At 39.2% G+C, this 23165-nt stretch overlaps 2 protein-coding genes across 5 annotated transcripts; both read right to left on the bottom strand.

Annotated features, from left to right (window-relative positions):
• Positions 1-1875: 1875 nt before the first annotated feature.
• On the bottom strand, positions 1876-11238 carry ythdf1 (YTH N6-methyladenosine RNA binding protein F1). Of its 3 annotated transcripts, XM_086276915.1 has the most exons (7): positions 10902-11238; positions 10693-10812; positions 10466-10493; positions 9869-9963; positions 6985-8598; positions 3530-3574; positions 1876-3407 (listed from the first exon to the last, which is right to left on the bottom strand). In XM_086276915.1, the coding sequence occupies exons 2-7, from the start codon at positions 10801-10803 to the stop codon at positions 3393-3395; spliced, it is 1908 nt and encodes a 635-aa protein (XP_086133041.1). In that variant the 5' UTR covers positions 10804-10812; positions 10902-11238; the 3' UTR covers positions 1876-3392. The 3 variants fall into 3 exon arrangements, with proteins under 3 accessions (XP_086133041.1, XP_086133043.1, XP_086133042.1); XM_086276917.1 differs by lacking the exon at positions 10693-10812 and having other exon boundaries at positions 9869-9954; positions 10864-11238; XM_086276916.1 differs by lacking the exon at positions 10693-10812 and having other exon boundaries at positions 10864-11236.
• A 201-nt stretch (positions 11239-11439) lies between these two features.
• On the bottom strand, positions 11440-20561 carry nkain5 (sodium/potassium transporting ATPase interacting 5). Of its 2 annotated transcripts, XM_086276918.1 has the most exons (7): positions 20320-20561; positions 19227-19364; positions 16982-17062; positions 15203-15400; positions 12993-13053; positions 12787-12857; positions 11440-12695 (listed from the first exon to the last, which is right to left on the bottom strand). In XM_086276918.1, the coding sequence occupies exons 1-6, from the start codon at positions 20371-20373 to the stop codon at positions 12802-12804; spliced, it is 588 nt and encodes a 195-aa protein (XP_086133044.1). In that variant the 5' UTR covers positions 20374-20561; the 3' UTR covers positions 11440-12695; positions 12787-12801. The 2 variants fall into 2 exon arrangements, with proteins under 2 accessions (XP_086133044.1, XP_086133045.1); XM_086276919.1 differs by lacking the exon at positions 12787-12857.
• Positions 20562-23165: the final 2604 nt, after the last annotated feature.

Raw genomic sequence — 23165 nt, 5'->3', positions numbered from 1 at the left:
CTTTCCTATCAGTGAGGATGAATCAGTTCATTACTTTATGTCAATAAAGTCCTCATATGTGTGTTTAACTGTGTTCAGGAGGAAAATAAACACAAACAGCATGACGCAAACTGGTATGAGCTTTGTATTTATTATGTTAAAGAGTACAACAGCTTTATCACTTGATACCTTAACTGAAAACTAATTTTTTAAAAACAACCAAGCAGATAATGAAATAAATTTGAATCACATTGTCCACATTAAGAAAAGATTTTAATGTAATTATACTTCCAGTATTACTATTTACGGGTACTTTCCTTTTCTGAACTACAGCTTAAATAAAAACACTGATTTTTGTATTTCAGACCATTCATTTTAGAGCTTTTATCACATTATTTCTTTTATTACTTAACGAAATAAAACTCTACTAAGATGTTAGGCTGTAATACTATAGATGACGTTACCTATAGAATGTAAGTATTATGAGTATGAGTATTATGCAAAGATTATAATCCAGTAATCACACATATGATACAGTGATTTAGATTTTTGTATTCTACTCATATAGGATTTACAAGAGTGGTAATAGTTGCCTCAGTAGACCCTGAAATTTGTGACTATTTCCTGCATCTGTATTTTCATCTGATTAAATATTGATTTCTTCATGTTGTTGTTTTTGGGTCCTCTCGTTAAAAAAAATCCTGGAAACACCTCTGCATTCCAGTGATCTTCATGGAGACATCAGATAACAAGCAGCTGATATACTGTAAATAATGTATTTGCTGATTCAAACATGAACTTGTAAAGATCGGAGGTGTGTCTGAAGGAGAAGCTGGGAGTCTTTAGCCAATAAAGCACACCCCATGCAGTCATCCTTTCTGGCTGTAATAATAACCAGACAAAATCACCTTTATGTTGTGTTAAGTAAAACTGGTGCCGGAGGCCATAAACTCGTTAGGAAAGTGTTTACTGAGGTCACAAGTTAAATTTATAATTTTGCTAGACTTTTATGTAACCGGACCTTTTCAAACTACAGATGCTGCCCCCTGCTGTTCATTAGAAAGATGGAAGGTTGAAAGTATTTCTGCTGTGGCTTCAGTTTTGTGACCTGAAAGCTACGCTCATCTTTTACATACAGTCTATGGTCCTAATGGTTATTGAACCATGCTTTTCTGATTTCCCACAGCACCACCTATGGTTCCTCTGTGCCTCTGTTCTGGTCAGTAAAGCCACTAAGCTCTTTTCCTCGCTACCTGAAATCATGGGCTGAGTTAGAAGCAGGGAGCTAAAACACCTTGTTTCAGAGGGTGAACTGAAGAGCTAATGCTCAATATAAGATAAGGACTATTTAAAACTGAATGATGCAAAGCTAGCATCGAATAAATAAATATTTGCAATTAATTATTTTAATCAACATTTTATAAAATGGAATTCCTCCAGAAAACAATCAATGCAACAAGCAAGTCTCTACACTTGGAAGCTTCTTCTTAACACTTTTTTTGTTTTTGCTATTCCTAAGTCAAAACTTCGAGTTAGTAAAAATATCAGAGAAAGTTGAGATGTCAAAAATATAGTCAAAAATTTTAAATAATGTAAGAAGTTTTCACTTAACTGTGCCAGGAGAAAAAGTTTTTGTTTTGGTGGAAACAAGCATCCATACTATACTTTCTGTTCTCAAACTTGTCACATGTGCCTGTTTCAGCTGGAGGTCACTTCCTGTTAAAGAAGAGTTCTTTCTTCCTACCGTCACCATGATCAGTGACTGAGAACCTCAACTGGAGACGTGCCGTATCGATCTCTGAGACGTTCTAATTTTGTCCGCGAAGCTTTTGTGGCAACTTTTTTTATTTTTCAGAAACAAACTTCCTTGAATGGTCATAAAAACAGAAACACAAACAACAGATAAGTATGTCTTTAATAATGAATATGATCAAATCTAAGAATGTGATAGTGACCTCTGATACAATAGATATTTAATTCAAGGGTGACTTAAAACTTTTTTTTGCATAAATTTTCTATATTCCAATACCATTATATAATTCTGATTGCTCCACAGTCCCTCTCTTTTTCTTCCACTCGCACACACACACACCCACGCACACACCCACATCCACACACAATACAGCAAGCAATTAAAAAAAGAAAATAACAAAAAAAAAAGTCACAAACATATACCATATAGGCTAGTCTCTGCGTTTTCATACACTTGACAATAAATCAGTTAAGTATAATGCTACAGTTAAACATTTTGAGGCGATCTCAGTTAGAAATGCCAGTACATTAAAGCTTACATTTTCCGAGGATGAAGGTTATAGTGATGGAAATGATGAAAAGATTATTATAATGTTAAGAAAGAACAAATAAAACTAAACGACGGGCCTGGCTTGAGTTCTAAAAGCAGTGCATGCTACATTGCCCAGAATTTCATAAACAGAGAAAGGGGAAAGAAAGCAGATCCTGTGTTGATTAAAAAAAAAAAAAAAAAATCAACTTAAACAGTATTATTTGAATTTCCATCGTTAAAGTGAGAGCAGGACCACCTTTACGAGCGTTTGATCTTCAGACTTATTTTCCCTGAATCTCTAGCTTGAAAAAATAAATAAATAAATTGAGGTACAGTACTGGAAATAAAAAATATTCCACACTACCGCTGCAAAGAAACGTTACGGCTCCACCCTGTAATGACAAAATCGCACATTTTCTCAACATTACGTTAAACCTGGTGATACATCCTTCAATATATTCTTATAATATTAATGCCTTCTAATGCCACCACCTTTGCACAATTATGTCTATGCATATAGAAACCTTCAGAGACCCCTCACATGAGGGGAAAAAAAAAAAAAAAAAAAAACAGGAGGAGGAGGAGGAGGGGGCATGATAGAAGTCATTATTTTGTCTTATGATAATACAAAATACAACTGGCCACATACAGATAGCAGACATTTGTCAATAAAGTTGTTGTTCACTCATTAAGATAAAGCAATACAAGCACTTAACATTTCTCCAACACACAAACCACAAAGTGAACAGTCACTGAATATCAGCAGCATGTTGTCGAGAGATTTTTCCAAACAGACGTGCAGATATTTAGAATTAGTTACCAATTTCAGATGTTCGAGGGTAGCGATAGAGATTTATAAGGCTAAAAAATACAGAAAAAACAAGAAAATAGATATTATTGAAGCGATTCATCTGGTGGAACGAGCTTCATCCCTGCACGCATATTGAAGACTGGAACCGGTGGCTCAAATAGTTTGGTCGCAAAAATTAAATAGAAAAAAAAAATATTCGTTTTCAGATATTTTTTTTTGTGTTTGTTGGTGTCCTTGTGTTTTCTTTTTAAACCTAGATTTCAGCATGTCCATTCAAACACAACCGTCGGCTGAGCTTTCAGAAGAGATTTCTATAGCTTACTTCTGACGGTCCTGAAAGAGAGAATTAAAAAAAACAAAAAACAAACGAATCGTTATCCATGTTTCTACAGAATTCATATTCTCATTCCAACTTTACCCCCACCTGAGAGAGAAAGAAGTAAGATAAGCTTTACCTGATCGATTCGGGATCGACTCTGTATTGAGGCAGGCTCGTAGCTCTGTTAGAAAAAAAACACATGAAGACTTAATGAAGTTCTCAGCAGAGAATTATGCTAGGAAGCATCTCCTCAGTCACACTGGAGTAGAAATCTCCTCACGACTAGAAAAATTCAGTAGTTGCTTGGTGATTTACGGTCAGCAACCAGTTGCAAGTAGTCTGGATGCCCAGAGGTTCAGGATGATGAACCGCTGGGCAACCAATTTCAATCACAAGAAGTTCCCTTTACTTCATTAGAAGTGCTCATCTGGTGGCAGGCAGCCTGTCTCCAAACAATTGCAACCACTCAGAGAGATTGTTGAATGTTTGCAAACAATTGCTGTCTGTTTATAGACGCACACAGGTTGCCTACATGTTACAATCAATCTGAGTCTTGACTGCAACGTAGTTGTTTGCAGTAGAAGACTTTGAATCAGCTGGTTTAGCTCTGGTTGTATTCCTATAAAAATGCAAAGTCACCAAACACCTGTGTCATTATGCAGTTAAATCGCTGTGCTTGACCTCACCCAACTGAGACCAGCACACCGACTCTCTCATTGATTTTTAAATCACCATCTCGAGGCACCAAAGTTGCTTTGAAGACAGCAGTTACTGTAAGTGCTGCAGACTTAGTGCGAGTCTTCAGAGTACGCTTATCGCAATGGGTGGCAATAATTTTGGTAGTGTTGGGATCTCCAACCACTGTTTTCACTAGTGGGACTGTAGCATAAATGCTATAAATTTTGCAACAAAACTTTTATTTAAAATATAATTACCACGCAATAGGTATTATGATCCACAATAAAAACCAGGAAAAACCATGAATCTTTACAGCATAATTTACGCAATACATAATAATAGGCTTGTGCGTGACTAGTTTATCAGTGGGCTGATAAACTAGTGACAAACTAACTGTGGACACAGGTGGAAGCCTCATGGCTGAGTAGTCGTTCCAGTTATACTTTTTTGAAGTACACCGCCTGAGGTGCATGCAAATCCCCATGGTCACACACAAAAAAAACCAAAACAAAAAAAAACATTGATATCCACATGAAATCTTGCGCTCACCATCTGATGATGAAATTTATATAAACTGGGACTCGGGTGAACAGGGAAGTATAAATGAGGTTTAACCAAGAGCAACAGGTCTCCATTCACACCCACAACCATTTCAGAATCACCACTTAACCTACTATACATGTCTTTTTGTATTTTTCTCATCTATGACACAACTCATGATGAGCTGCATCTGTAGCCACCAAAAGACAACATCAATCAGTATAGATAAATGCACCTGTGCTTCAAACCTTAATAGTTTATCAACCAACTCACAAATCAAGCTTGATTAGTGTTAGCTGATAACTCAGCATGCAACTTTCTAAATATGGTCACTTCTGACTTGTTCCTGATGACTTAATGGGCTCAGTTACTAGTTTCAGGTAATATTATGTGGCTATGTCCATCTTTATATAAAGTCTATGGTTAGTTAACATAAATAACTCCATATAAGGCAACATCATAAATCAGGTCAAGTACACGTTTTGTGCACCTTGTTGTAAGACATTAAGAGTCGGTTAAGGTGCACAAGGTTCAAGGTTCAAGGTCCTTGAACCTTGAGCACCTTGTTGTAAGACATTAAGAGTCGGTTTCGCAGTCGGTGATTGAACGCAGTCCTAATCTAAAAAGAAAATTCAATGTCGACTACAATAGGAAGTTGTATTTAGTCTAGGATTAGGCATAATCCATGTGTAAGAAAGTAAGTCTACAATAGGATTATGGTAGGGGTGTTGTAGTTTTTATCTGAAGCAGTTTTTACACCTGAACCTCAGACACCGTCACCAGAATCAGGTCTGAGCGTTGTGCAGAGCTGTCCTTTCTCACAAGCAGCACACAGCAGGAAATAACCTGCGTCAGATGGGTTCTCACTGCTGGAAATACTATTTTTGGTTTAGGCAAGAGAGCTGACTGAACAGAGCGTGCAGGAGGCAGAACACATGACGCCCACTCGCTTGTTGTGAATTCACAGGACAGTTACCTGCATTGTTCTCAAACAGGCACTATCAGACATCACGCAGACCTGGAACTATGAAGCTGGCAGGTTTAAAACCGTTTGATGCCTGATCTGACTGCAGTTGAACAGGTTCTACTGCTGCTCGATTATGGAAAAAAATCCCAAATTTTCTAGTCAATTTTTACACCCGTGAGGAACACCTGTCAAGAAAACTAAAGACAAAAACTGTATTTTTATAAAGAAAGAAATCCTGTTTCTCACTCACTGCATGTACCCACAGGCTCGAGTATGGTGATACTGTTTATGTGCGCGCTTCTTTGGCCACTTTGAGCCTTCTCACTCTGCACTGCATCACTGGGAGACAAAAGTGAGATGGTCTTCTTTAAATAGCAGATGACAGCAACAATGTCTGATGTTTCCATGCAAGGTTGTGCTGCAAAGATTACCTGGTCGCATGTGCTCTTTGTTTAAAACACAGCACTTGCAGTGCCCAGAGGGCAGTTAAATATTACCTGTACCCTTATTTTCACACAGATTATTTATATGTATCTGTCACAGCTATTGTAGGTGCTGTTCTTAATTTGCACATTAACGAATAATGTGTTGCTGTATCTGTCTGTCTTAAACTGTCTTGAACTAAATAATGTAACTCTTTTGTGCACCTCAATGAGAGAAGGTCTTTAAATAAAGGATTTATTAATGAGCACGGTGGCACGGTGTTTAGCACTGTTGCCGCACAGCAAGAAGGTCCTGAGTTCAATTCCACCATCAGGCCGGGGGTCCTTCTGTGTGGAGTTTGCATGTTCTCCCCGTGTTTGCGTGGGTTCTCTCCGGGTACTCCGGCTTCCTCCCACCGTCCAAAGACATGCAACTTGTGGGGATAGGTTAATTGGATAATCCAAATTGCCACTAGGTGTGAATGTGCGAGTGAATGTGAGTGCGAATGGTTGTCTGTCCCTATGTGTTGGCCCTGCGACAGACTGGCGACCTGTCCAGGGTGTACCCCGCCTCTCGCCCTATGACAGCTGGGATAGGCTCCAGCGCCCCCCGCGACCCTGAAAAGGATAAGCGGAAGCGAATGGATGGATGGATTTATTAATGATAGTACTGAGATCGTGATTATTCATTATGATTTCCCACTTTGAAAACATGGATTTAAATAGCGGCTTTATTACCTTCTTGATTATCTTGATTTGCTAATCACAAGAAATTAAAATCGGATCAATTGCGAAGCTCTAGTAACACACAGGACATGCTGTAGAGCATGTGTGCAAACAAAAGTGAAAAGCAAGGGTCCAAAGAAGATATTTTAGTAGAAATGTGAACAAAACATTCTTCCCCCACATTAACTTTTTTCATACAGCAGCAGCAAAACCTTAACAGATTCATTCATTTGTATTTAATATCAAAGACATGTCTACCTTTTTCACCACCTCCTCTTCCTCTTGCTTCTTCTCGTAGTGGGAAAAGTCATCGAAGATGGAGGTGGTGTGTTTGTACTGGGCAATAATCTTGAGCACCTGCTTTGCTTTTTCCAGAGGAACCTCTTGAGTGTCACGTGAGTTGGTGACCGGCTTGTTGTCGTTGTTTTCCAGGCGGATGTGGCGCAGCTGGCTATTAGGCACGTCCTTAACAAACAACCAGTTCACATCAAACTTGCCCTTCCACTTGTCCTGCGCCCACACACCTGCGCTGGTGCCGTAGTCCACCGGCGAGCGCATCTCCGCCACGCCGCAGAAATGCCCGCTGCCATTGACGCTGAACAGCAAGTAGACGGGCCCTTTAGAGTTCATGGCTCTGTAGGCTGAGTCTAGGCGCTTGTTGCCGTGCTCTGTGCTGCACCAGATGGAGTACTTGATGGAGCGGTGGATGTCGTCCTCGGAGTAGCTTTTAATGATAAACACGCGGCCGTTTTTCAGGTTCCAGTCAAACTCCTTGGGGTTGTAGCTATGGGCCGCTCTCAGTTTCTCCAGCACAGGGTGGGACTCTGATCCCAGGTCTGGAGGCCCCACCCCACCCCCTCCATTACCAACACCACCGCCGTTGGAGGAGCCGCTGCTGTCCAAGCTTCCTCCACCGTAGCACAAGTTGCGGTTGCGTGGGGCTACCCAGCGGGTCTGAGGTGTGGGAGCAGAGTTGTGGTTCTGGTAAGAATGAGGCGGAGGCGGACCCTGCAGGGTCATCTGCTGCACCAGGGACTGGGCAGAATGCAGGGATTGCTGAAGGGGAGGCAAGAGACTGGGAGCATGGGAGTGAAGCTGGGGCTGGTGCTGTTGGTGGTGGTGGGGTAAAGGAGGGGCCATCTTGGTCACAGTCCCTTTATTGTCCCACGTATCAATGTCCATGCTGTGTTTGATGGGAGGTGGAGGCAGAGGTCCTCCGACTATAGGAGGCTTGTTCTTGGTCTTTTGTTGCTGCAGCTTGGCAGGTTTACTAGCGATTGCAGCCCACGATGTCGGCTTCGGAGGGGGCATTCCCATTGGTGTGCCACCGTTGCCTGTGGCAACAGCAGCCGCTACACTGCCGCTGCCACCGATCACGGAGCCTGCACTCTTCACACCTGAGCCACTTCCAGTCACGTCCCCGCCTATTTTGAGGCCCAACATGCCCTGCTCTATGCTGTTCATACCTGGGGCCTTGCTTAGGGTGTCACTATGGAAACCTGTCTGGCCATCAGGGACTAAGGTGCCTCCAAGTGAGCTTGGTGGGTAGCTGTAGCTCCCCCCGTAGGCTGAGCTCTGAGTCTGCTGTCCCTGAGAACCACTGGTGCCCCAGGCAGAGAACGCTGGATTCTCTGGGAAGAAGTTAAACCTGTGAGGGTAGATGCTGCTGCTGAGCCCGCCCGGCTGCCCAAACACCGTGTCGTGCATGAAGTGGTGGTCTCCATTGCTGAGCGGGGCATAGGGTGTCAAGTAGGGAATCGGTGGATCACCTCCTGTAGACCAAGGAGCCTCACTGAGAGGATAAGGAAATCCAATAGAGGGGGCATAGTAGCTGGACAGGTAAGGGTCTGTCATGGACTGATAACTGTTATTCTGCAAAAAGAAACAGAAAAAGATCCTTTTAACAAAATCAAAGTAAATGTTTTGCTCTTTCACCCTTTTCTCCACACTCCACTGTCCCCTACACCTTACACTCTGTTATACTGAACCGCTTTAATCACCTGATAATTGTCGTGCTGATTCCACTCCATTTAGTACGCCTTTTAGTAAGGTACTTTATTTTGCTTTGTTGAATTTGAGATATTTTACTTTCCTCTTCTCAACTTGACTCACGGATGCAATCATGACTCATACGTGATAATAGGAAACACCACTTATAAACCCACAGGTCACGCTGTTGAACAAAGCAAACATTATGTCACAAAACAAACCAGCATCCTCCTCTGTCACGCCAACTTTCTGCATGTCCTCCGTCACTACATTCTCTTTCTTTTACTGTCTTCTTCGTCTTTTCCTCCTGCTCCATATTCAGAACCCATCTATCCAGTCTACCCACAATCCCTCTACTGCACATGTCCAAAAACCATCTCAACTTTGCCTCTATAACTTTGTCTCTGAACCAATCAACCAGAGGTGTCCCTCTATTCAATTCCAATGAAAACCTTACTTAATGACACCACTGAACAGCATGATGGGAAGAAAATATGCTAATCAAGGCTAACTGGCGATTTTACCCAGAGACAGAACAATTTATGCCACAAAGTTGGGAAGAATAATTTCAAATGGTTTTTATTTGAAAGCTGCATTTAAACATTAATGCTAATGAGCTAAACAATCATTGTTTAAAGACAGCAGCCCAAAAAAATTATATTAGTTTTGACTGTATAGTCCAAATACTATTTTTAGGTATGAGAGTCTAAGATCAGACTTTTTGTTCCTTTGGTCGTGCTGTTTCATTTTATTTTATTTCTTTTTTAATGATGACATTAAAGAGTTTTATATTTTTTTATAATGTTAACAAAATTCACCAGATTTTTTGGTCATACTGCCCAGCGCTACACTGATTCAAAGTTATAAGAGGATAAACCTTAAAATCCTAAAATCATTTTATTTATAAGGTCTCCAAAAAGTTAAAAGAAACAGTGACCCCACTGTTTTCCCTTTCAACAGATCGAACATGCATATGTGCGCACATGTATATTTAACCAATGTGATCATATGTTAATTCTTTTACTTCCTAAAACTCAAAGACTAGTTTGGTTATATTACATTGTTATTATTCAGTGCTTTCCATCTCATCACTACTTTTGAGCTGCTGTAACAGGTGAATTCCCCCCTGTGGGATTCAATAAAGTTTTCCTACCTGACTGGACTGGCCGGTAAGATAGGGCTCAAAGTCATTATCATGGACAGCATCCTTCTGATGGAGGGAGCCATTCTGCACCGAAACTGAAAAGGCTGCAATAAATAGAATCAAAGCTGCACACGGGAACTTATACACACACTTTGAAAGAAAAAAAAAAACAAAGCTAAAAAAAAAGAAAAATACCCGTTTTTAATATTATGACACCTCATGATATATTCACATTGCAGTTAATAATGATAGAAACTAAACACCAGCATGTATTCACTCTAAATGTACAAATAGGTTTCCAAAAGATGTGCACTTTGTGCTACACAGCTGTAGACAAATGAGAAGAGGTCAACGTGAATGATGAGTACCGAGAATTAAAATTGATTTTTCTGTCTTCCTGATTGATAAATATAGCATTTAGGAGCTGACCTTTTGAAATATGTGAGGTACCTTAATTTTAAAAGATTTTTGCAGTGGTTATCACTATTACAAACCGCTACAGAAACATGTTCCATATTAGGTGGTGATGCACTCAGTAATAAGCCTGCCAGGCCAGTTTGTCCCCCTCTAGATACAGAAAACATCTAGAGATCCATCATCTCTTACCTTTGCTTGCATCTTGTCCTTTCGATGTCTTATCAGTCGTTTTGGGAGGATGAAAAAAAAGAGAGAGAGAGCTTGTGTGGGTCACGACTGGAAAATTCAGAGCATTAAGACATCACCCTAGCCTCACACTGAGATGTATTCAGACATTTCCTCCGAAAAACCTCACTGACACATAAAAAGCATCAGCGCTCGGCGATGTGGTATGTTAGGGCCACTCTGATACCCACTGGGAGCTGTGGTCCAGGCCTTGGTTTGTTACCAGCAGTGAGTAGTTTTCCAGCTATCCTTAGCTTGCAGCGGGGGCATCGTCTCCAGAGAGGGGTGCACACCATGCTCATCTCTCCTTCCTGCAGAAATATAAACCCGAAGCTGAAGGTATCCCCCTGTTTGCTGCTTACCTGAGGGTCAATGCTAGCGGCAGACATCATTCATTCACCAGGTGCTGTGTTAGACTGGAGCTCCGATGAGACGTGCCGTGTGTAAGCTGCACACTCCGCGGTGTGGAGAGGCTATTAGCCGGAGAAGCTGGCTGCTTGCTCTGCGTTACTTTGCTGCTAACAGTTAAACAGAGTTAGCAGCAGCTTTTAGCCGGTGTCTCTACTCGACCCGGACTGTTTGCTCCTCGTAGCCCTGCTGGCACTCCGCGCTGCCCTGTCCACATTAATCCAGCGGGGCTGCGATCCGCTCCGACCCCCCTCTCTGCTAAATTAAAACCCAACCAGCCTCGGTGGCCCTGCTTCACTTGCCCCAAACGGCAGCTTCATCCGGGGTCTGCGGGGCGGAAATGACGCCGCTAATGTGAAAAACGCGTCCAAGGCTACCTAGCAGCAGAAGTAGCAGAGCGAGCTCATGTCATTAATTTCATTTTTTTTAATTAAAAATAAATTAATTGATTAAATCATTTCTTAAAGGTATGGAATCTAATTCTAATTACGGCTTTTTAAGAAAACATTTTTTCTAGGAATGGAAGTTTTTTTTCTGCCACCGATTTTTTTTAAAACTTACTAATCATAGGTCAAAAATTAAGTTAATTTAAATAAAAAAATTTCTCAGAAGTTATTTGGATTTTTCTCGGACGTTTTTAGTTAAGTCGAACCATTTGAGATAATGCTACGGAATCCTGAAATATGCATGACAAAAATGTTTCTGTAGGTCCAAATTTTGGGGATAAATAAATCAGTATATCTTATCTTTAAACACAAAATATATCAAAATAACCTAAATAAGTGGAACAGTATAAACTGTAGCTCAATAAAATACAATCCAGTATGACAAAAGAAATCTCTTAAGGGGAAAAAATATTTGAAAGCAAACAACAAATAAATAAATAAAAAATCAACTGAAAATGGTCCAAGAACACTATACTATAACACTATGTTTAATAATAATAATTTCCAAAATATGGGACGAATAATCAAATTACAGTCACTTATATTCATAATGCTTTTTTGTGCAGTAGTGGTACAAAATCATCTAAAGTAAATGACAACATTGCTATATTACTTTATTTTTTACTCTTTCTTTTATTACTGTTTGGTAGTTTGGTGATAAATGAAACATATTTTATAAGTTCACATAATTAATTTTAAATGTAGCTAGCATTTAAAGCTGTCAGTGTAACAAGTGCAACATTTTTTTTAATCTAAACTGTACACGAGACAAAATTGCACACAAAGAAATGTAATCTTAAGTAATGTACAGTACTTGAGTAAATGTACTTACATTTCACTAATGGAGGTAAAACTGTATATGAATGAATAAACATTAGATGAACATTAGCAGTAATCCACTATAAGGCAAATTGTGGACACAGTTTATTCCACTGACTGATGACACACATTATACACGTTGGGGTCCTCCCTTCTTCTAATTGAAATTACACATAATAATAATTTGTACATTTTATGAAACATCAGAAAGAACACTAGCTGCATATGTACAAATTTAGAACCACAGTATTCTGTCAGACAGCCGAACCTACAAACAGTCTTTCACATACATGCTGAGAGGTAGCGTTACTACTGGATAAAACTAGAAAATATCAACATGCAATAGACTGGAGACTCCTCTTTTGAATCAGGCCACAGTGTGAGAAATGTACACAGTGAGATTCGGCATCTCTGTGTGAGTGTTATTGACCATGTCAGAGATGACGCACTATCAGACTCTGCAGAGTTGTTTGATCTTCTTCTTAGTTCCTTCTCAGCTTTTCACTTTTTTTATTTATAATCTAAAAAACAAAAAACATAGGAAATACATTGTGCAGCAGAGGATGGGCCTAGCTTAGCTTACATGAGTGCAAACAAATGTGGGCTACTTACCAATGGATTGTAACACTAGAAAAGCAACTTAGAGGGTTTGGATGGATGGTGAAACTCACCAATGAAGTTAACTAAAATAAACATAAAACAAAATGAATGAAAGGCGTGCATAAACATGCCGTTTCTTTGTAATGGATTGTTATCCAATAAATTAGATAATGTAAGAAAATGAGATTGTATTTGACACTGATCAGGAGGACACTTACAGCTGTCATCCTCTTCTGAAAATGTGCTGGCCACATAGCAGGCGTAAACAAATCCCGGGAGCTGTAGGATTATCACAAAAGCATAAGAAAAGAACAGCATATTTTAAAATCTTCTGTCTTTTAATATTAATGCAAAACACAAAGCAGACAGTAGACTTTGCTGACAGCGAAAGATTTTATGAGTTAGTGGGAAAAAAACATGTAAATAATAACTTACCTCTTAATTCCAGTTAGCTATCTTATTTGCATTCCTACTCAGAGAAACTATCTGTCTGTAGATGTACTCTTAAAATATTACACAAGAAATTGTTTTAGATATTAATGGTTTAAAATCTCTGCACACCTGAATGAACAACAGGTGCGTAGGAAGAAAGAATTAGTATTGAAAAGATTCATTGTAACCTCTGCACTACGTCTTGCTTGCCATGACTTTATTAAATCAAAACCTTTTTCTCCAACTGACGTTCATCAGCTAGAAGAAATTTTCACATAAGGACTCAAACACAGTTTAATATACATGTTCACCAGCATACACCTTAAGGCGATTTATACTGTACGGTAAGGACCCCACAATAATACAGAGAAAATATCAACCAATCACATGACATCATGTGACCAAGTCTTCAGTTTAATAGTGATTGGGTCTTCAATATATGGAGTACAATCAAAAAGTTGCCATTGAGCTGCCAGAAATTTGGCTATTCTTAACTTTCTACCTTTATGTTCTATTAGGACCACTTGCTCGTGCATTTTAATGATTTTTAGCATGCACCTCAAAATAGCATCCACTTTTTGCATCAACTTTTATGTTTATCACTGCTAATACTCCTGATACTCAGAGAGGAAAGAGCAGCATTCAGTGGAACAGTTATGTTTCAAAGTGTGAAGGAAGCACAGACATGAGTATACTGGTCATTTTCATGATATTCATAAAGGTTTTGACCCATGAATGCACCCTGCAGTTTCAGACTGTTGTGTAGATTTATGCTTTAGTCCCCTGAGGTGTTTGAGGCTTTCATGCCTGCTCACAGGACACTGAAGACTTAATCTTTGTCCACCTGCTCTACTTGCAAGTACAGCTTCTTGCAATTCTACAGTATCTCCTTCATCAACATGAAATTTAAGTTGAGCACAGAAGGAGATCACAAATGCACAAGTGCAAGTGGCCAAAATAGGAATGTGTGAGGACATTACTAGAAGTGAAGATCTACCAAAATCAAATCAGAACTATATTTTTCTTTTTTATCAATGAAATTAAGGCACTTGTAATAGAGTCCAGAACACCACAACCAACTACTGGTATTTCAAAAACACAACCTTTCCTAATCATAAGCAAACCTGAAAAACACGCTTTATAAAAGCAGAATTTATGGCAGAGCTGCTGTGTTGAGTGTATTTAGCATATGCAATACTTTGTGTAAGGAAGTAGGCCTTCATCAGGGTCCCCTAATGAAGGCCACAAGCCAAACCATGTTGGTCACTTAATAAAGATTTCTATTACTTTAAGTGTCGCTGGAGTCTCCACGACATCTGATATCAAACAGACTCAACCGTCAATTTTTTTATATTCTGTTTGAAGTGAATAATTAAAACTACTTTTAGTCACGTAAATTAACCCAGTGTTGACCAGAGAAATGAAGTGCTGTATAAAAAAGACATAAATATAGATTCATTAATTGAACAAAATTGAAATAAATCACACCCAGCAGATTGAACTGGCTTCAAAATGTTTTCAAAAACAGGACCTAATATCGCAGTAATTCACTTTTGTAGATAATACACAAACTGAAAGTGTGTACCAGCTCTCTCTAGTGTGATAATATGATGTTATTCTTAAATATCGGCTCTGTTACTAATCTACAGATTCTGTTGCTAAGCAACAGTTAGTTCCCAGGTGTACTGATGCATGCTTATTACAATTAAAATGACATTAAATAATATATAAATACAGTTATGTCCATATGTTTTGGGGTAATGACACATGTTTTTTTATTTTTGCCATACTATTTTATTATTTGGTTTTGTTGTCATGGGGTGACATATGCTGATCTTATTTTTATGGATTTCTGGACCAGTGTAGCTCTAATGACATGAAAAGACAGCTTTTCCACTTCACTTTTTAACCAGCCCTTGCTGTGAAGGCGACATCTGGCAATGGTGCCATTTTAAAGTCTTGTTAAATGAAGTGTTGAACAAAACTAAAGACTCACTGATACGAGGAGCTGGATGATGCAGTGCAGGATTTCTATGTACTGGTATTCCAGCCAGCAGCTCAGCACTGTGGTAAGCTCTGGATTTTGCTGGTTCTTCCATCCAGCAGAGGGAAGTCTCTCGCTTTCACATCCCGGCCCATTCTCCTTCCACCAGGAATGATGTGAGGATACACCGAAGGACAGAATATCACCATCCTTAAGGGAGCAAACAGACAGGTGGTAGTTCATTTTGTTAATATTATTAAGCCTGAAAAGCAGCATGATATCCATAAAATTCAGAAAACATAAAAAACTCAATGCAGTACAAATTTTATTCTGACTTTAGTGAAAATGAATCCATGCACTAAGAACCAAGTCTTATTTCACCTAATTTTACTTTTTGTCCTTTTTCTTTATGCACCAGTCACGTAAGAGTGTTGCTACAAGCATATACTTACCAGAAATGTTATTAGGTACACCTTGCCAGTGCTAGGTTGACCTTTGCCTTCAGCCCAGCTTTAATTCTTCATGGCATAGCTTTAACAAGTTACTGGAAACATTCCTCAGAGATTTTAGCCCATTTTAACATGATAGCATCACACAGTTGCTGCTTTCATTCTACCACATCCCAAAGGTGCTCTTTTTGTGATCTGTTCACTGTTTAAGTACAGCAAAATGAATTTGAGTTTTGTAATATGGTGCGTTATCCTGCTGGAGGCAGCCATCAGAAGATGTTTACACTGTGGTCATAAAGGGATGGACATGGTCAACACTAATACAGAACCGGTAGGCTGTTATTTATTTATTTAATCAATGGTAAATTGGCAATAAGGGGTCAACGTGTGCCAAAACAAATATCACCCATAACACTACACCATCAGCAACCTGAACCGCTAATACAAGGCAGGATGGATTTATGCCTTCATATTGTTTAACCTAAATTCTGACCCTATTCTGAATGTTTTGGCACAAATAGAGATGGGCAACATTCTTTTAATCTTCTGTTGTCTGGTTTTGGTAAGCCTGTGTGAATTTTACCCACATTTTCTAGTTCTTAGCTGACAAGAAAGACACCTGGTGTGGTCTTCTGCTTCAAGGTTCCACATGCTGTTCATTCAGAGATGCTCTTCTGCATATGTTGGTTGTAACAAGTGGTTATTTAAGTATCTGTTGCCCTTGTACCAGCTCAAAGCAGTCTGCTTATTCTCCTCTGACCATATTGTCTTGACCATGTCTACACGTGTACATACATTGAGTTGCTGTGATGTAACTAGCTGATGAGACTTGCATTGCTACATCTTCAAATTGATATAACAGAGTAACACTAATAAATATTGCATAACTGTAGTGATCCAGTTATGAAAACACTACACAGGGATGATTTGCAGGAGAAATGCCTAAGAAATGTTTTACTCGACCAAATGTTACATTTTAAATCAGTGAACAGAATCCAACCATCATTAAAATTAAAATACAGCATTGTTTGTATTCGGGGAGCTAAGACAAGATTGAATGACTGACTTGAAAATTATTCTGAACAGTTTTATTTTTAACATTTGTCGTCATTTCCCTAAATTATAATTAGGGTTTGGTCTTCCCGAGTGCAGACAGTGTACATAAACAACTTAACGAGACTTGTTTGCGGCTGAGGATAGGCACATTGCTGTAAGGTGTCTGTCACTCTGAGTCTGTAATTGGAGGCAGATCTTGAAAAGAGTGACATGGACAGAGCTGAACATTGTATTTAGGAGCTCTTGGTCCCTAATTACCTGACACGTACGTGACCATTAAAGTTACCTTTGAAAGCCCTCCCAAATCCAGGTAGAGACAGCTCACAAAGACATTCCAGCCAACCCACAACAACGTCCACAGCAGGTACTGAGAAAATAGAAGCACAGAATTACACTGGGAATGACAGCATGGACTGAGGTTGAGGTTGGCTGGGCTGAGATGTAGTGAAATATATATAATATATATATATATCACTATATAATAAAATGTATATTTTTTTCCTGTTAAATACAGTAAAGTTATACTACCATGACATATTCAGCATAATCCAGATCAACCCAGCTCACTGCTGCTTGGTGTTATTATACTACTCAGCTTTCTTACAAACTTAACATGAGATGGTTTTGGTCACAAACACCATACCATACACTACCAGCACAGTTAATGCTGCATAGCACAGGGAGCTGCTTTTTTCCACTGACTACCTGATATTTTGTGGGGCTTTTTTTAAATGCGTTTCATTATGTTTTTTTAATGTCTTACCCTTTTTTGTCATACATTAGATGGAAAACAAAGGCTGAAAACCTCTGTCTGTGCAGAAAATACTGATCATTTTAGTGCTTAGCTTGGTACAATGACATGAAAATGGGAGAAAATAGCCTAGATGGCACTTCAATCTGCACTAAACAAACTGCATCTTGTTTTTGTAATTCTCGCAAAAAGGAAGTGTAAAAGCCATTTTTAGTGGTATATTCTAGTATGTTGTTTTCTAGTAGGACTCGTTTTGGTTATTGGCTGTGACTGTGTATAAAAGATGAGTATAGCTACAGTTGCATTACCCATTTGTTTCTGGACTGCATCTTGAAGCATCTGGCTGCTGTTATATTGTTTTTTAGAGCTAGAATTAAAACATATTTTAATGAGAAGAGCAAAGTCATCAGCAAGATAACCATTAAATATCACTGTTTATCATACATATATATATGTATATATGTATGTACATACATACATACATACATATGTATGTATGTATGTATGTATGTATGTATGTATGTATGTATGTATATATGTATGTACATACATACATACATACATACATACATACGTATGTATGTATGTATGTATGTATGTATGTATGTATGTATGTATGTATGTATGTATGTATGTATGTATACATATATAAGATAATATTGTGAATAACTGTGCAATTGTTCTTTTTGCAAAGCTTTTCTCAGTTCTGGCTGGTGGATTATCTCTTTGTGTTCGTACACTTATGCTTGAGTGCAATTTATTACTGAACTAAAGCATAAACTAAAATCAAAATAGATGAGTTATAAATAACTGATACACACTGCAGTTGTTATGAAAAGGGGAAAATACCTATAGGGACATTTTTTAACTTTTAGGCTTTAAATACATCAATAAAAACATTTTAATATGGAAGTCAAAGGGGATTGATATGCTTTTGGAGTCAGCGTCTAGTGGTCATTGGAGGAACTTCAGCCTTTGCACAACTGAATTTTTCAGCCCTGGAAGTGGCCACTCATATATATCTCACATATAACCAGCACTGGCATAATAGAGAGGCCTCAGCAGTTCAGACGAGACCAATAATGTCACTGTGCCCACTCAGCTGATCTCTCCTGATATACTTCAGCTGTAAGTTACACTGATTCATAACAGTTTGGTAATGAAAAACTTAAACACCCATAAGACAGATATGTTTCTGCAGTGCTAGCACAATTTAATTATTTGGTTCAGAGTATCTTACTGTTTCTGCAGCAATTGTGGCAACCAGTATGACAAAGGAGCACACTGAGCGGACAGGGCATGTGCAGGTCAGATTTTGGAAAGTAGCCCTGATGTCTCTTAAACTAAAAAGAGGTCAGCTTGAGCTGCTTGTTTTAAAGCGCGACCTTTGTGCTGAAGATATTGTGTGCTCACAGTCAGCTGCCCCAGTGTGTGGGGAGTTCATTGACCTGTTTCTGCACCTTGAGAATTTGTCCCTCCTCTTTTCCCTCCTGCATTGCCCCTGAAATATAAGACAGATAATTTTGCACTCTTCTGACTCCTCTGTCAAAGTTGGTTGCCTTCTAGTTCACATGGTCTGCTGCCAACTCCGGATATAACATATGATTTAAGTAGCTGTGGAGATGCTGGTAAGTCTAAATAAAGTTAGCAGTCATTATATTGAGCCTGACTACTGTGTATTCACAGTACTGATCTTCTTGATGGGAAGCTTGAATGAACTTTTTTATGACAAACCAAAAACAGCTGTTTCTTATGAGACAACACTCAGTATTAGACTTACCATTATAACGTAGCGTGATCTGTACTGGACTGCACCAAACAGGCCGAGGATGACCATGATGATGTGAAAAAAGTTGATCATGATGGGAGCCCACTGGTAGCCCAGAAAGTCAAACACCTGCCTCTCCAGCGCTGTAATCTGCAGGGCAGAGTTTTAAATGAATTTTAAAACAGCAGTGAGTGTCAGTTGAGCCTATGCTGCCATGGCTTGTTAGACCATGATCTTTGACCTTGTTTTCTTTTTATAAGTTTCCAAGGCAACTGAGCCATGGGAGACAAAGCATTCTCAGGGAAATACAGCTGGTTTATAGTGTCATGTCCTCTGGGGTCACAGTCCCAGTGAGCCATACAGGGGGCAGGGTGGGAAACACAGAGGAGGAGGGCAAAGTGGGAGCAGCCCTTTATTGTGGTGGTGGGCGGTCACTGCTATTCTCCACCTTCAACTAAAATTGCCCGCTACAGAAAATAAATGATTTGCTGCAGTCAACAAGTAGTAGCCTACTATTTTCATTACAGCCTATTCTGCTAATTGTTTGATCTATAAAATGCCATAATGCAGTCATTTTCAACTGGCCGAACCAAAAGTCCCAAATAAATTGACTTTACTGTAACAGAAGCGCTAACAGAAAAAACAAAAAACAAAACGGCAAATAATAAAAGAGCAGTTCGTTTAGGCGTTTCTGCTTTTTAGATTTTACTAGCAAATTTTACTATAATTTAATTTATTACCAACTGTTGCGGTATAATTGAATGACAAACCTGAGTTAATGTGAATGAAAGAACATGCGTAAAACCGTTTAACCTGCTTTTGGTCGCAGTTTGCCTTAAATGGTCTTAAATTTAATATAGTCTTAAAAAAACTGAAGCCTTAAAGCTTAATGCTGCGGAACTTCTTTCACTATAAACAACAAAGAAATGATTCAAGCATAACAGTCATTAACATGCAGTTTTAAATAGCATTTTTACTGTTGTTGTTGTTGTTGTTTTTTTTTTCTTTTAGGTTGCTTTGAGTTATTAAAGGGGATAGACAGCAGCTGGCCTGATGCCTAAACAGATGTGTTTATGTCGAAGCATCATGTGCGAAAAGCTCTTACCAGCTGCAAACAACACAGGAGGATCAACATGCATCGCGCCGAGCAGCACCCCATCTTCTTCTTCTGCTCCCTGCCCCCGCTGGTTTGATGATGGTGGTTGTGGGGATGCGGATGTGGATAATAAGGATTTTTTTAATCCGCTCAAACACAACAACCAGACCTGTGAAGCTTCACACCCAGTGGCAGACTCTGTGAGGATAGGTACCTTTACTCCACGAGTAAAACACGGAGGCTGCTGCGCGAAAACTACGGAGAAGGGGGAGGGCAGGCTGATGTATAAAGGGTGAATAGTGCCACACCAAACTTTTATTTATGTTTTTTTGGCAGAAAGTGTCTGTGATGCTCAGTGAAACTAAAGACTGTGTTTTCATCTTTTACTGCTGAATTTATTTCATGTTGCTGTTGGTTTTCAATTCGGTTCAACCTCAACCTTGTAAACTGCACAATATGCCATATGTAGATTATGTGATACAATTGCACATTTATTTGCGTACCTGTGGTATGTTTAGGTAAAATAAAAGTACTACAGATGCTTAGTAAGTATCTTATATTGTGACAATGATTTAAAAAAAACAACAACAAAGAAAAATGGAAAAAAAATGAAAATGAGGTTACATTAAAGAAAAGTTAAAAACAAAGTAAGGATGATATTGTGCAGAAGGGTAGTAAAAAATGCATGAATAAATAATATGCACACTATAAATCTGAGAAACAGCTTCTAAAAGTGTAGGAATCTTATGCCTGACGGTTTTGAAAAGAAGGTGGGAACGTTTTCCTGAAACGGGGTTGAATAAGTCTGAGGGAGACGGCGCTCTGCTGCCTCTGTTGTGGGGCATGGAGTGGGTATGATGGAGAGCAGTTTGTTCAGTGACTTCCCGTCCCCCACTGACTCAAATGCCTCCAGATTCTGGCCAATGATGGTTCCAGACTTTTGAATTAGTTTACTGATCCTGTTGGCATCTCTGGCACTGATCCTGCAACCCCAGCAGACAACAGCAAAGTAAATGGTACTTTCTACCACAGACAAACAAACAAAAAGCAATGCAATACGCACTGCAATATGTTCAAATACAGGGTATTAAAGCTGACTGTAGCTTCTCTCTTATTAGCAAGGGCCCCAACTGTTCCCTCTAAGCTGAGCGCGTGAGCAATCGTGCACTGCTGACACAGTCTCCGCGCACAGAAAATCAGCGAAATAAAATAAATACATGTATTTACTTTAATTCCAATTCAGACTGGATTTTTTTGTGTGTGCAGCGCAGATTTTCTGTGTGGGGAGACCATGTGAGCGGTGCGCGATTGCTCACTCGCTCAGCTTAGAGGGAACCACAGCGGGTAGATCTGCATATTTGATTTGGCAGACATTTTTCTTTGTTTTTAAGCGAATATCGTTCCAGAGACAACTCCAAAGGGATTTACATTGCCTCCCAGGACTGAACGGCTTCACATTGTAGCCTAAAATATACTGTAAAGCAAGCAAAATCATTTTTGTAGAGGCCAAGAATAAAAAACAAAAAAATTGACATAACAAGCCCACATAAAATATGATATGTATGATTCAAAGTTCAAAATAATCCATATTTATCTTCTACTGTACCCTGGTACTGCCCCTGGGTTCATCCAGGAAGCAATTTTCATTCTTTTCCTTATAAATCAATGTTCTTCTGCCAGAACCGAAGCACAGCAGATGCTGTAATAATTCAGTTTGTATAACTAAAATAGTAAAATAATATTAACACCGCTTAAAGTAAAATAGCACTTAGACTAACCTTGATACATCTTAGTTTTAGATAAAAACTGGCACATTTTAAAAGTGTAAAATAAACTCTGATGCGTTATTTCTCATTCCCCCCACTCACTCATGTTTTTTTCTAATCAAAAGCAGGATGTCAGTCAGATTTCTAAAAATCTCTGCTTAAAGAAGCTGCAAAAACAAATTGGTCAGGGTTTGAGGAAGATGAGTACTTAGAATATATGCTTAGTGCCAGTATGAAACACAAACAACAATTAGACATATGAACTATTTCAGGACATTTACTGAACTTCCAGTGTTAAAGTACCTGTCCTCTACGATCCTCTGTGGCACGGATCGACCCTCATACAGCAACACCGTCTACTGCGCCCTGATTGGCGGTTGCGCTTCCACAATGCTCTGAAAACACCAGCAGGTGGTGGTAGTGGTAGAGGTAAAGGCTTCAAAGGTCTGCGTATGGCAAGGTTACGCCAAACTACACCAGTGAAAAATCATCACTGGCCTACTTTTATATCCCTTTATTACATCACATTGGACATAAAATAACTTTAGGGAAATGTGATATATCTCATCTCATCTGCCCTGACTCCAGCTTTCACCTAAGTGGATAGGGTAAATGTATCTCACACTAGAGGCTCTTATAGGGGCCATGATCGTGCTGTGAAGCTTATGTGTGATCTCACGTCCAGGTTCAAATTTTTTTTAAATTGGTCATGGCAGTTTTTCTGACACTAAAGGTTTTACTGTAGGCTGCCATAAACCTTGCCTCACACATCAGCCATTTAAACAACCCCAGAAAAGTTATTTCTAGGACAAAAATACTACTCCTTAAACTATTTTTGTTCATTTTCAGCAGTACACTGCCTATAATTCTGACTGAATTTTCCAAATTTTTTGATACAGATCAAATTGTATTTTTTCTGCATCAGAATTAACAGAACCGTTGATTTGATTTTACAGCGGGGACTGAGAAACCCTCCTAAACTCTCCTAAACCAGGGTCACTCCATATATTAGACCTCCACCTGCACTTCCAAGTCCTGCCGAGGGATGACGCTAGAATCAAAAAGACAAAAATCATAATTGGGGGGTCT

Source organism: Aulonocara sp. 'chitande type north' Nkhata Bay, linkage group LG20 (assembly GCF_057382095.1).
Source record: "Aulonocara sp. 'chitande type north' Nkhata Bay isolate Kocher_YH1m ecotype deep benthic linkage group LG20, A_spYH_male_GT1.1, whole genome shotgun sequence".
Classification (NCBI taxonomy): domain Eukaryota; kingdom Metazoa; phylum Chordata; class Actinopteri; order Cichliformes; family Cichlidae; genus Aulonocara; species Aulonocara sp. 'chitande type north' Nkhata Bay.
This window is presented reverse-complemented; position numbering and strand designations above follow the sequence as displayed.